Genomic DNA, 14,374 nt, shown 5'->3' with positions numbered 1-14,374 from the left:
TAACTGTCTGTGGGTGTTTCTTATGAATGACTTATGAATTCGGTGCGAATCCAGAGTTTGGTTTGACTTTGCTTCGAACAGTTCTTTCGGTGCATATTACCAGCTTGTACTATATGAGACATCACAAGCAAACTGATAATAATTTTTAAAAACTGACATTTTGAGGCCATCATTAAAACACGGCGCGAAAATTCCGAGTACATCGCACGCAATTTTATTGAAAAAGTAAAAAAAAATGGGAGAATTAATTTGCCGTGAGAACTTTGACTTTCTAATAGCGTTTACGTTTGTTAGAGTTGTCCAAACCTCTCTCCTTATAAATACATATATCTATTTACAATTTAATAGTACTTAAATGATACTTTATATGCAAAACACACTTCCCATATCCAATTGTTAGTGCCAACTATTTAATGCAAATTGCAGAAAAGCAACTCATCATTTCTGTTATTTCGCAGCGATATCTTGTTTCTACTTGTCCACGAGGGATTTTTTCGGCCGGAAACTCGATTCTGGAATAAACGAACTCTACGTGAAATCTTGGGCGTTGGAAAGTCTAGAAGTTTCAATCGACACTAAGAGATAATAAAAATAAAAAGTGCAATTTCCTGCGGTTTTGACAACCACGAAAAAGATTGTTCTAGTAGTAGAATGCCCGTGTATTTGAAGGAAATACAATCGCTACTTGGAAAACGTTTTTTTTTTTGTCACAAAACATAGTTTTTTATATCCGAATTTGCATGAAGTCTCTGAATTTTAAGCTTTCCTTTAATTGAAACACGCGCACTTCATGAATATTCTAAATCCCACCTTCAAAACAAAACTGCCGCTGCCAGACTAAAATAACTTGTTCCCGAAAAATACGATCATGTGACTCCAGTCTTAATTGAACTTCACTGCCTTCCAATAACAACAAAAAACAATTTTACTTCGGTATTATAATAAACAAAATTCCTTTTTTCACGTTTGTCAAGGTGCTGGAAACTGACAATTGCGTTCGCCGAATATATCTAAATACTGCGAAATTTCCCAAAATCGTTTTTATTTCGAACATTCTGGAGTACTCCGCCCGACACGTTTTCTCCCCTTCATACTTTTTTTCTGCTTCTAGCCCTTTCTGAGAAAAACCTCGCGGTTTGCTGTGACAACGCACATCTTGTAAAAGATGCGTTCAATATTAGAATTGCTCCAAGTTTCTCGTTATAAATTTTTAATTCGTTTAGTTCTCTGTAAGTAAACACAACGGGTTATTAGAGCGAAGCACTAGGGGAGGGGGTTGTTTATCTCCGCGCGACGCGTAAGGCTAAAATAGATCTCGTGCGCAAAACGCGTGTCAAACGCGCCCGTTTCGCACTTTTACCTCGCGCACGCAAATCCCGCGCGCACACAGTCTGATTTATAAAACTCAGACTTTGAGCTAGTCTTCTTCAGTCTTTCAACGTTTTCTTTGCTCTTTTTTTGCGTGGGGAGGGGGGGGGGGGGGGGAGAGAATTCCTGGTGACTTACACTAAGGTAATTGTTAACGTTTTGCGCGTGAGTTTGTCGTCGGAGCAAATTGATAATACTCGCTTAGCCGTCAAACTCGAAATAGTTTTCCTCCAGGCGAAATACAAGGTTCTTTCTTTAATTGTGTAGCTATGATCTCGACAAATTAGTTTGTTTATCAAGACCCAAGACGCTCGGTGTTTCCTTTGTAAAAAGTGAAAGTTTTATTTTAGTTCCATTAATTTACAAAAATCATTTATAATAATATATCATTTACATAATTTGACCGTTTATTAAATTGATTACAAAAAGTTAAAAGATAAAAAGAGATAAAACAGAAGCTGTGCTTCAGTCTTATAACCATTGCATTTCTATGGTCGCCTTAAATTAGGTAACATTTTCATTTAAATTTAACTGTAAAACTATCTTCCACCACTGAATACTTTAAATTCGCAAACATAAAACAATTATCATACCTGGCTTGCACTGTTACAACAATGCAATGATTTATGTTTTTTCTGCCGAGCAGCTACCGTGAAATAACGTATACGCACTCTTATAAACTTTATACCCAAAACATTCACAACAGTTTCTATTTTGTCAAGACCCCCCTTCCCCTAACACCGTTGCCATGCTTTTTTACTCATTTTGAAATTTAAGGACGGTTTCACCGTGTTTGAAATAAAAATTTACCTGCTATATTTACCATAATATTGAAAAAAAAATTATCGGACTTTTGTTCCCACTGGTATAAGCTCGCTATCTTCTAAACACCTAAAAAAATTGAGGACTGTAAACCGTACAACTAAGTGAGGTGAGGTAAAACATTGTAAAACACATCTTTACAAGTTAACAATTTAATCCTTCTCAAGGACTCAATTGTTTTTCTATTGAACATTGCGTCTCGGACACGATTAAAAAATACTAATAAAAAAAATGCAACGAAATGGTTACATCCAGATTGCAGATAGCTAACATCCACGTTAAAAAACCGATTCATTTTTAAATTAATAATTTAAAAAATCTAAACTATAAATATCACTAACGTTACTCAGTTATCACGTCATGTGAAAGGTCCTATTTAGTCTACTGATCGAATTTTCTAATATTTTAAGCAGGCTCTCCGTTCAAAGATTGTCTGCCACATGAAGGGTTTGGAGTAATCTCAGGCGACATCTCTTCGTAGTCGTACAAGTAGCCTCCATTTGAGGATGATGTACTCAGGCCGTACGTTGGAGGAACGCGATGGTTTCTGACATAACTTTGGGCAACTTCCTGTAAAATTAAACGTTACACTTTTAGATTAGATACATCGATAAATACCCAAGACAAGTGAACGTGTAAGTGATGTATATGAATGAAATCTTTTGTGAACTGCCGTAAAGAAATCGCCCTAAAAGCTGTTTCAATATTCGTTATTGCAATTATAAAGAAGACTGATAAAAAAGACTGAATTATATGGGACGAAAGCAAATAACAAATTCTTCTCTTTTTGCGCAGTGCAGTTTCAATCGAGTACTTTTTAATTTGTAGCAAAAGTGAATGGGCGATTTCAGGACGATGTCACAACTTTCCTCCAAACTAACACATCACACATATCACGTGCCACATCAGACATCACACATCACGTATCACACATCGCAAATCCCAAATCGAACGTCACGTCAAAACTAACACATCACACGGCATATCACCTACCATGTCAGACATCACACATCACAAATCCCACAACACAAGTCACATCGCACAGAACATCACATCACATGCCACATCACACATCAAACGTCACCCCGACATATTAGAGACAAACATCACGCCACACAGTACAGCACACGTCACACATTACATATCACATCACTTGTCACACATCACATCACATATTAAACATCACACATAAAAAAAAACACATCACGTACCTGAAGGAAGTGCGGACTCGCTTCAGCCAACCCAGTCGCCATATTAAGTGACAAGTACATTGAAGGTTTAAGGCAGTGTTGCTGAATAAACAAGAAAAACAGGATCGTGATGACCGGTAGGGGAAGCATAGCCAAAGACGTGGCGATCGACTCCTTTAAGCTCAAAACTCCAATCATAAGCAGATGAAACACCACCATTCCAGCGATGATTCTACGAAAAAAAAAACACACAAAAAACGTCAACCTCAATCCTCGTGGTTCCCATACGTATCGGGCTACATTCTCGAACGTTACATGGTACTTAAGAGGCCGGTCGTTAAATTGTAACCCATTTCCATCCTCGCCATCGTCAGTCATTTGCGTCTTCTAATGGGTTCCTGTCTTTTGTTGAGTACTGTTCTGGAAAGTCGTACAATGTAACGTTCGAGAATGCAGCTCGATAGTAAAGAGTTTAGTTCATGTAGTGTGATCGTCCGGGTGAGAGTAGTTCTGAGAACAGTTCTTCTCAGAACTACTCTCACCCGGACGATCACACTATACGAACTACTGATACTCCTGGGTTCAAACCATTTACTTTAGTAAAGAGTTTCTATGTACACATCACCTCTCACCTGTTGAAAACTATTGGCCACATGCGTCCGCCACAGCTGTACACTGGGATGTAAACACAGAGTATCTGATGCATCCACGCTATGTAACCAAACCCAAAATAAATGGCGACGAACGGAGTGATCAGAGGAGCGAGGACTGAGTATGAGATGCCCAAGATCAAAACGAACAAGTGATCGGTGTACTGCAAAAGACACATCAAAAACAGTTTAATATAGGCGCTAGATTCTCACAATAGGCAACTTTTTTTACATTTACAGTACACCAAAAAAAATTCATTTGTATAATCTACTGGCGAAGTACAGGGCGATCTTTGCTGACGTCATTGTTTACATTTTGCCTCATTAGCATACGACTTTGCGCAGAGAAGGCATCATGCTATGTACAAAGTGACTCCAGATATTAAAAGAGCTTGTGGAACTTAATTACCGGCGAAATGTTCAGCCCTTTGTGTGCAATATTCTAGGAGATATAAGCGTTAAAAAACTGCAAAATTTCTAGGTGGCAAAAGCGCTAATGAGCCCGTACATTCTTTGTAAAATACCAAGTTTTCAAACCTGCGTCAAAGGAAATTCTTAAACTCGGTGGGATTGGAACCCACCTCCTACTTTCTCTTTGTCTCGTGTAGTCCCCGATTTCCTTCGTATGGCTCACGTTCAGCAGGAAGTTTCTGGGTTATTTTTGAGCACTTTAAATTGCCTTAGAGTTAATTCTCTACTTTCCAGATTTTTAAACATTAGCTTACCGGTACACATCAAGAGGAAAGACAAAAAAAAATGTAAAAAGTAAATCTGCAAAGCGCTGGATACTCACCACTCGATCATACAAGACATGGGGTGGTCTCCAGGCCGCCTCGTCCTCTCTGGGAGTGTGACAAAACCATTTCCGTTTGATGGGAATAACAATCAGATCAACGATTCGCAGGAGTTCCAATGATAAGCCGGTAAAGGAGCGCAGCATGATGTAACAAATAAAAAACGTGGCCTGTGCTGGCAGGGAGTCTGCCAGGAAGCCTGGGGTGTCTTCAGGTTTTCTCAATAATCCTTTAAGCTTTGTCAGAGCTGCTGAGCCAGCAGACAGGAATAGGAATTGATTGACAATCTGTTGATCGAGCATTCATTTTAGCTGAGTGACATTGTAGAACTAATGATTTTACGCATTCATACCGTGGATCTTTGAAACAAGTTACCCGTAGCCACTGGAAAAAATTATTATAATTATACGGATTTTACCAGATTTTTGAAGAGCCGAAATTTATATTTTTGTCGCAGGAAACTCAAAAATAACAGTCCATTTTTGTTAGAAATTGCTATATTAGAGCACCGAAACTGTTAGTGATCATCTTTGGCTGCGGATGGCTCGGCTGCAAACGGATTGCAATTTGAAAACGTTAGGCCAGAACGTTTTTAAATTGTTTCGCGCGTCATCAAAAAATCGATATTTAAAGCCCTAGGTTGATTTCTATTTAGGTTATATCTTCCTTTAGATGTTTAAAGATGACTTTTTTTGGGTTAAGTTAGTTGCATAACATTAATTTCCCGACCCTATCCCCAACCCGGGGGCAAGGAACTAAGGGACCGTTCATTTTTTATGGGGAAGGGGGGGCTGATGGGATTTGATAGATAGTCACTGTTATACAATAAGCTGTTGGGTTAAGTTAATGGCATTAGGTACATAACAAAGTAGAGGGGTCCGGGGGCATGCTCCCCCGAGAAAAATTGAATTTTGAGAACCTCAGGAATGTTATTTTGGGCATTCTGGCAAATTTTTTTTACTCTTACAGAAGCCTCTTTACAACACTTAAAAGTACAATTATATTTAGTGATCCCCCCTTACAGACCAAAAATATGCAAAATACCCGTGACACAGCTCCTTTAGAGCAGTTTTCAATACATTACTCTGGCCAATCACAAAGAGCACAGACAATCCAGTGAACCAATCAAAACTCGAAGCAAATACATGTAGCCGGCACGAAGCGCGGGAAAACGTGCACGAGCGAGTCACGATTGGTTTTGGTTTTAGTTCTGATTGGCTGAGAAAGTGGCGCGAGATTTTTGAGCCAATCACTAAGCGTAGCAATGCAAAACCAAAGCAAACGCAATTAACTTTCGACACTCAAGTGAAAACTGCTCTAAGCTCAGTGCAATTACTGTTCTACTGACAGACTACATTACACAAATTTCTTTGGGCATTTTTCTTTGAATGCTATGCAGTTCGAACGATTTACGAAACTTTCTTTTTTCTTCGCAGTGGAGAAGTTTACCCGCCGTTAGGAAAAAGATGGCGGCCGGACTTTTTACCACAATACCTTGCAAACTAAACATAGCCAATAGGCACATAGAAAGTCATATATTGTTTTGCGAAATTTGTCCCTGGAGTTTAAAGTAACAACATTGCGTATGCCAGTTTTGAAGTTTTTAGAACTTTTATGTGCGATTTTATAAGCGTCTTTAGGGTTTTGGGGGATACTTGCTACTAGGAAGGATTAAAATAGATTAAAAATGCAATGTTCGATTTTTCTTTTGCTGGAAAAAAAATCAAATGCAAATTGTATCCCCAGGTTAAAATATAATTAAAGTTGCATTACCACAAAGATGAAAAGTTTTCCCAAAACAGATTTGTCCACTTCACTTTGGGAAGGTATTCCTTCAAACTTGGTAAGCCTTTCCAGAATCTAAGAAAAAGGGAAAAAAATCAAAATAACATACGTAACATGTAACAAAATAACATACGGGTGCTGCAATAGCCTTATGCGCGCGTTTAAAAGAGTGCGCATACGCGCGTTAGAAACTAACGGCGCCAGCCACGCAGGCTAGCTGGCAGATCGAAATTTCAATTGCCATAATAATGTATCAGTCAATTCCAAAACCGCTAATGCCCACCCCTTTCACCCCCCGCCCCCCCGGGGGGCAAACCCTCGGGAATTTGACTTTTTTGAAAAAAAAATTGGTCAAATTCCCCACTATGTTGACAGCTTACATGGTCAAATGCCCCACCGGTTAGGGCTTCAACGAGGGTCAAATCCCCCCTCCCCCACACACTTTCCAGATTTTAAAGAGCAAAAGACAGAAAACGCCGATGTTACTTTTGCTCTATCATGTAGCTTGCAATGCATGAATACGCTTTTTCTAGCTTAGCTATAAACAAACATTAGAATAAAATCCCTTCTGACAACGAATCCACACAATTAAGGCAAAAGGCTACCAAAGCAAAAACAGAGGTGAAATCGTGAAATGACAGGTATTCTAGCATGAGACCGCTGTCTAACGTTTTCTCTATGGTCAAATGCCCAACCCGGGGGACCAAGTTTTGCATCAAATGCCCCACTATACGGATTTAACCTCAAGTCAAATGCTTCAATGGGGTATGTTGGTTTTTTTTTTTTTTTTTTTTTTTTTGGGGGGGGGGGGGTTGGAATTGACTGATACATAGTGCTGACTTGTTTCTTATGCCAAAAATTGTCTGATGAAGGGCATGATGGGGCTACAGAAGAGACTCCTCTGTCTTCTTATTCCTGCTGGACCGGGAACGAGTCAGATGATAATTATGCACTTATTGACTGACTTGGAGGGCTGTTATAGGAAAATAATTATGTGGCTCAACATCTCATGTGCCGTATCGACCAAGCACAGCAAGCTGTGACAGCTTCAGCAAGAAGTTGCCTTCATTCCTTAACTTGTCATATGACTGACTAGAAGATGAAAGAAATTAAAGTTAGGATAGTTCACAAAACCGGTAGAAATGTGTTTTTTTTTTTAATAAAGATAATTGCATGTACAAGTGGAAAAATAATAATACCAAATTGATGAAATTATACTTACCAGTGGCAAAATTGCAAAGAATACCCACAGTATGATACTAGACAGAAATCCTTCAATAATTCCCCTGACAAATTCATTATAGTACAGAACTACAAAAGAAATATAAAAAATCCAGCAAATTAATCAAGATGAACTTAAATACATCCTTCATACGAAGTCATCATAAATATTTTTTATTAGAATAGCCACCAAACAAAAATTCTTGACTTGTGCTAAGTGAAAGACTTTTCACAGCCCTCTATTCTTTAATTCATATCTTTCTTTGATCATTGAACCATATGGCTCTTTGTTATCTTTGTAAAGCACATTCCATACAAAAATCGCCAAAGTAGTCCACCATTTCTCAGTTACTTCTAGCTTGCGTGTGCACTTAGTTTTACTTTAAGTGAAACAAGTTATTAAATTGGTACACTATATTGGGGTATTGCATGCAACAACACTTGTTTCACTAAGTAAATTATAAACTTTTTTGCTAAAGGTAAAAGTTAAAAAAAAAATGGAAGGGATTCGACCAGATCCATCTCAATTTTTAAAAAATGTTATCAGCACCTTAAACATTTTCAGTGTTCTCCCTAGTTTTCAGCACAGCAGGTAAGAAAACTTTTTAAACCGGTAAAGAAATTCCGGTAAATCCCAGCCGTTTTCTAGTTTACCTACATGAAACAGAATGTTGTCCAAATGCTGGTCGAATTTAATTTCATCACAACTTTATTATGGCCTTGCAGACCTCTTTCGCCTGCTATACAGCCTAAGAAAAATTGCATAAAATCTTCTGTTGTTTTAAGGAGATACATTTGCTGTCGCTTGCATGACGTACTACTTAAAAAATCGCATTTTGCCATTATTACATGTAGGCTCAGGATCAAAATGAAACCAATAGTGTACAGTTCTTCCTCCTCAATGATACTGTCTTACCTGGCTCAAGAAAAGGAACCACTTTTGCAATATTGTGTAAAGCAATCAAAGATGAGATAAAACCAACAGGAACTGCCCAGAAAAACACCAACAAAAATATGGCACCATAAATCAGTCCTGTGCAAACTTTTCTGTCAAAACAAAAAGCACATAATTATATTAATAATCATTTTATCGTACAAGGTGTTGTTTAAAAATTTTTGATATAAATATACCGGTAAATGTGAAAAGAATTGTATATCTGACCTGCAACTCATGAAAGTTTAAAACTAATACACACATAACTACAGTTCTATAGAACCTATTCTAATGATATATGGACACCTCACGTAAACAAACACTTAACCGTTGTCCTAGCCACAAACAAACACTACAATTTTAAACCTCCCATTTACTAACACTTTTTCTATTCCCAAGGGTATCCTCTTTGGGGAGATTAACTAGCTGTCTCGCTGATTTAGACCCTTTGCTTATTTCAGGCAGCCAGTATAAATTATATACCCTATTTTAATTAGTTCTTCTTCCTGTAAATGTTACTATAATTTTATTCTTCTACAAATTTAATTAAATTAATGTTGTTGTTGTTCATGTTTTTGTTATTGACTGTATTGTGATTTTCACATATAATTGAAATTGCATATTAAGCACACATACAGGAGTACACTAGACATTTCTAGAAGCTTAAAACTCTAAGTGTACAGCATGCATATTCTTATTTTAAATTTTTTTAGCACACCTTCTCCAAAGACCATCACCAAGATTGTTCCAAATGACATTTGACACCTCAGGTGCTGGCATCATTTCCATGTGCAGGGGAGAGTTATCCCATCCCACCTGGACTGCTGTAGTCGCCATACGCAAAGATCGAAAAATTACAAAAGCACACGGAAGGATGTGGTGCTCTTGGTTGATGTCATCCTCTAGCTTACTCTGTAGTATCTATGCAGAAAGAAAATAGTAAAAGTGAAGGACAACTCTCAGAAAAACCTTTGGGTAAACTTTTGGCCGACTGACAGCCAACAGTTGGCCAACAAATGGCTGATAGTCCATCAACAAATCAGCCAACAGTTGGCTGGCCGACTTCCCCTCTTTTTATATAGTAACCCATTGCCACCAAACATTTGGTTCCAAAGATTATCTTACATTTAATTATATACACAGTTCACAAGGAAAATTTAATCATGTCTCTTCATAATTACCGTCAAATCACTTTCATACTGTGTTATGGAGTCAAACTCAGTGCCACAGGGGTAGTTAGTATGGGTTGGTCTTTCTCCAGTCTTCTCATAAATTGCCTGCAAGATAATGTTTTTGTCCTGGTCAATATGGTTATCGCTGGAAAAATATTGTTTAATATTGTAATCACCTGGGAGTCAATAAAACCAAAGTGTGTTGCATGTTGTGTGTTGTATATGTTGCAGTTATTTTTTGATCTCAGTTAATTTTTTATTTTATTTTAACTAGTTAGTTTTTTTTTCTAACTGGTGTTTTTACTCTTCCCTTGATGTCTCATAACCCCCTCCCCCACAATCCTTACTAACCCTACCCTACTATCTGCTATTACCCCCCTCTCCTACATGTAAGTACCGGTACTATCACCTTTTTTTTCTTTTTCTTTTTACTAACCTGAACTTGATTTGAACTCTGAACCTCTGGATTTGCTGTCCAACCCCTTACCTACTTTGCCATGCATGTAGGAAACATTGGGTGAACCACTATCTTTTTTACATAATTTATATGACTCCAACCCATATTCTAACCCTAATCTTATTAATTACCCTTGCTAAAGAAAGAAGAAACTAACTACAAGTAGTTAATTAAAAAATACAAAAAAATAACTGAGATCAAAAAATTAACTGCACATCAAGTAAATATGAAAAATAGTTGTCTCATTTTTCTGTGCAAATATGGTAACATGAATACATTGATTTGACTTTGACATGTACCGGTAATTGTGCCACAATCAATCAAATGGCAACCTTAGGACATGGTTTGCATTTTGTTTGTCTTACAAAGTCTGATTATTTTCCCTTGCAACACGGAAACTTTCCATATTGTTAATACTTGTCTGATCCATACCACCAAAACTCATAAAGAGGCCTTAAGTGACATGTGTAAAACACAACCATTTTTAATATTTAATTATATCAGTACAGCACATTTTACATGACTTGTTTATTATCTCACATTTCCTGGGAGCTAACAACTAATGATAAAGAAACAAGTCATGCAGTTCGCAGGTACAATATTAATTTTAGCTATGTTAAAATAGGTTTGAGGTATGGAATTTCCAAGCTTCAAGGTTTGTAATCAAGGTTACTTACTTTAGAACGTTCAAGTTTCCACACCAAGCTGTCATGTTTATCTATTAATTTTTGCCATTTCCTTAGATCATCAACCATTATCACATCTTCAATCTAGAAATAGGATTCTTTTTAATTACTGTGTTATGAAGTGCTCCTTTAATAATATAATGACCCCAGAGAATAGGCCCTCAATACAAGCAGAGAGCCAGATAAATAATTATTGCAAGTTATGTGTTACAATGGTATAAAACTTCACATATATCTAACATAACTATTGAGAAAATAAGAACGATAGACAGACTAGTACTCCTGTACAGTAGAACTGTATGCAATTACATGTATTTATATTTTTCCCAGCCAGGTACTAGGTTAAAGTAAAGTCTGCATACGAGCCTAGTGACCCATCAGGGTGGAGCTTATTCCAGTTTCCATAACATGTAGTATGTAGTGACTAGCTAGGAGTATTTCTATTCCCCTCTCTTGCTAGTCCATCACAGGGTTACCCCAAGCAGTGTATTTGCTGGTACCCATTTATACATCTGGGTGGAGAGAGGCACTATGAGAGTTAAGTGTCTTGCCCAAGAACACAATGCAGTTCCCTGGCCAGGGCTGGAACCCGTATTGCTCGATCCAGAGTTCAGCGAACTAACCATTAGATAGACCACCGCGCCTCCCTCCATTTCCAGCCAGGGGACTTCACTAAATGACTGCCCAGTGAAAATTAGCATTTTATAACAAATAATAATTTTTGATTATTAATTATAAAGGTATGATCCACATGCATTAATGCAGATGGATGAAGGGACAAAAGTGCATGGTTAACTGTAAGTTTTATTAAATTTATTTATTTAATTTTTTTTTTTTTTCATTTTTTGACATCAAAAATAAAATAAAGACAAAAATAATATAATCATCCATGCATACCTGGTCAGGGAAAAGTTCTTCAACATAGCTTTTCATGCTCTGCTCGTTTTGGTACTAGAAAAGAAATCAAAAAACTGTGTAAAACCTGACATAATTTATAGTCTACTGTTAAATTCCCCAAATACCCCCTGGGCATACAGGTGTATATTTGCTCATTTTGGTAATACAACTGTAGTAAGAAATCAAAAAATTGAGTAAAAACCTGACATAATTTATTGTCTACTGTTATATTCCCCAAATAAGCCCTGGGCATACAGGTGTATATATTTGCTTAAGGCCCCATTCAGGTGGGCTTATTTTCAGGGAGGGCTTAAATATGGGGTGGGGGAGGAGGAAGAGAGGACGATATCCTTAGGATCACCTATTCATGACGTGTTTCAAGCTCTCAGTTTCCACGTACATGTAAAGGTTGCATTTGGCCTTAGTGCTAGGATCAACTCAATGCGAGGATCATCCTGTCTGAGAGGTAGCATGACCCTAGTGCTAGAGCAAAATACAACATTTCCTGTTTAAGCTGAAAGCTGAAAAGATCTCCTACTAGGATGACCCTAGTGTGAGGATGACTCTAGCACTAAGATCATCCTCTTTCCCCTGGGGGTTGGGGCACGCCTCCATATGGCCTATACTGGGACATGCCGCTGGATAGGGGACGTTTTTTGACCCCTCCGGCCCTGAGCAGGGTATATAATTCCAAGCTCCTTTGTCCTAAACAGGCCCTGAACCTGTTCTAGACAGGGTATGGCTGCAAGACTGTTGTCAAGTATTTACACAGTAGATTGTTTTCACTTTCATTTCAATGAAAAGCATTATTTTATTTGCTGGGATGGGTGTTTGCATTTCAATACGTCAAACACATATGGGACACAAGTGACAATGAGCCATTAAATATAACCGTAATTGCAATAAAGCATAAATGATTGTCAATGTTGTCCTTTGTCCTAAATGTGTAGTTCCATAAAATATCCATACAGTACCTCCCCCACGAAAGAGATTTTTTAAAACAAAAACCACCCCTTTGGAAATTCCAGTTAAATTTCATATATTTCTTTAAAATTTTTGGTCTTTGAGACCCCCCCCCCCCCTAGGAAATTTCCAATCCCTTCTGTGGGGGGGAGTATGGATATTTTTCTGGAACTACACAATAGGGTCTTAAAATAGGGGGTGTTGTCCTACACAGGGTACATATTTTGTCTTTGTCCTCGTCGGGTTCCCCCCCACTCCTCCCTCGCTACCCCCCCCCCCCCCCCCCTGTGGAGGTGTCTCTTTCCTTGTAAATATGTTGGGCCTTATGAAGGGATATGTTGTGTATCACATACCTTCACTGGTAAATCCCTGACTAAAACTGCATGTTGGTGCCCTCTTCCACTAGTAAGATATTCCTGACGATACACGATATATATTTTCCATTCCTCATACAAGAGGTAACATATAATCAAGGTATAAAACCAGGCTGCCACCACATGCGCCCAAAATTTCGAAGACTGAGCTATGATGTTCGACATTGCAATCCTGTCCAGTCCGTGCAGCCCTCCGTGGCCGAAATAATTCAAGGGCAGAAGAACTGCGATTCCGTATGGCATAATTACCAGGGATATTTTGACGCAGAGCTTTAAAAACCGCATGTAAACAAGCGCATCGATGCCGGCGTAATAGAACACATCATCATCATTCGCCATGAAGGCGGGAATTATCCAAGCGAAGAACGAATGCGGCAGCTTTCCTAGCGGAAACATCACATCCAGCAAGAGCTGGCGTGGAGAGTAGATTTGCTTTAGTCTCGGTCGTAAGAAGGAAAACACACCCAGTGCTACTACCGCTACTGCAAGATTAAGCACAATCGACGAGACAAATTTGTTGGTGCTTTCAGTCCCGTCGTCTGGCGAGGTGCCATTTTTGCCTTCGATTTTTTCGATCGACTGTAGTGCAGCTTCCCTTATGTCCCCGAAAATTATAGAGATATTTCTAGCCATTTTCTCTGTAGATAATCACGATAATGAAACAATATGCAAGCAGGTGATCACTGTCACAAGATCTTTGAGCATGGTCATGTTTTTTTGTAAAAGTCACGGCCAGGAGACTGGGAGTAGTAGTGGGAACATCCGCTGGACAAAACTTACGGTGACGCCTGCGCAAGATTGTAGGTCATTAATTAATTTATTTATTTATTTATTTATCTATTTATGTATTTATTTATGTATTTATTTATTATTTTTGTTTCTAACTAGCTTTCGAGCAACCCATACCATCTATATAGCAGAATATAATTATAATTAGTATAATTATTGAAAATAAATTCCAACCACCAACTAATGAAAACCGAATCATCAGCTATGGATTGGATGACTCTGATATGCAAACAATATACAATTGGCTATAAGAGCTTGTATGGATTTGAAGT

The 14,374-nt window shown here is 38.1% G+C and overlaps 1 protein-coding gene across 1 annotated transcript; it reads right to left on the bottom strand.

Moving 5' to 3' along the window:
- Positions 1-1,685: 1,685 nt before the first annotated feature.
- LOC144653479 (uncharacterized) lies at positions 1,686-14,017 on the bottom strand. Its single transcript, XM_078513470.1, has 12 exons — positions 13,293-14,017; positions 11,977-12,030; positions 11,071-11,163; positions 9,946-10,041; positions 9,483-9,685; positions 8,747-8,877; positions 7,832-7,920; positions 6,598-6,684; positions 4,824-5,111; positions 4,013-4,194; positions 3,402-3,612; positions 1,686-2,760 (listed from the first exon to the last, which is right to left on the bottom strand). The coding sequence occupies exons 1-12, from the start codon at positions 13,944-13,946 to the stop codon at positions 2,596-2,598; spliced, it is 2,253 nt and encodes a 750-aa protein (XP_078369596.1). The 5' UTR covers positions 13,947-14,017; the 3' UTR covers positions 1,686-2,595.
- Between the last annotated feature and the right edge of the window lie 357 nt (positions 14,018-14,374).

The sequence above is a fragment of the Oculina patagonica genome, chromosome 5 (genome assembly GCF_052425735.1).
Source record: "Oculina patagonica isolate OP01 chromosome 5, crgOcupat, whole genome shotgun sequence".
Classification (NCBI taxonomy): Eukaryota; Metazoa; Cnidaria; class Anthozoa; order Scleractinia; family Oculinidae; genus Oculina; species Oculina patagonica.
Note: the sequence above shows the minus strand (reverse complement) of the source record. Positions and strands in the feature narration are given on the sequence as shown.

What these genes read in the sequence shown, in the direction of transcription:
- LOC144653479 (XM_078513470.1), bottom strand. Translation starts at nt 13,946, where the DNA reads ATGGCTAGAAATATCTCTATAATTTTCGGGGACATAAGGGAAGCTGCA. An exon ending in GGTGATGGTCTTTGGAGAAG is followed by an intron (nt 8,878 to 9,482) that starts GTGTGCTAAAAA and finishes TTGTTTTGACAG; the next exon opens with AAAAGTTTGCACAGGACTGA. An exon ending in TCTTTGCAATTTTGCCACTG is followed by an intron (nt 6,685 to 7,831) that starts GTAAGTATAATT and finishes CCTTTTTCTTAG; the next exon opens with ATTCTGGAAAGGCTTACCAA.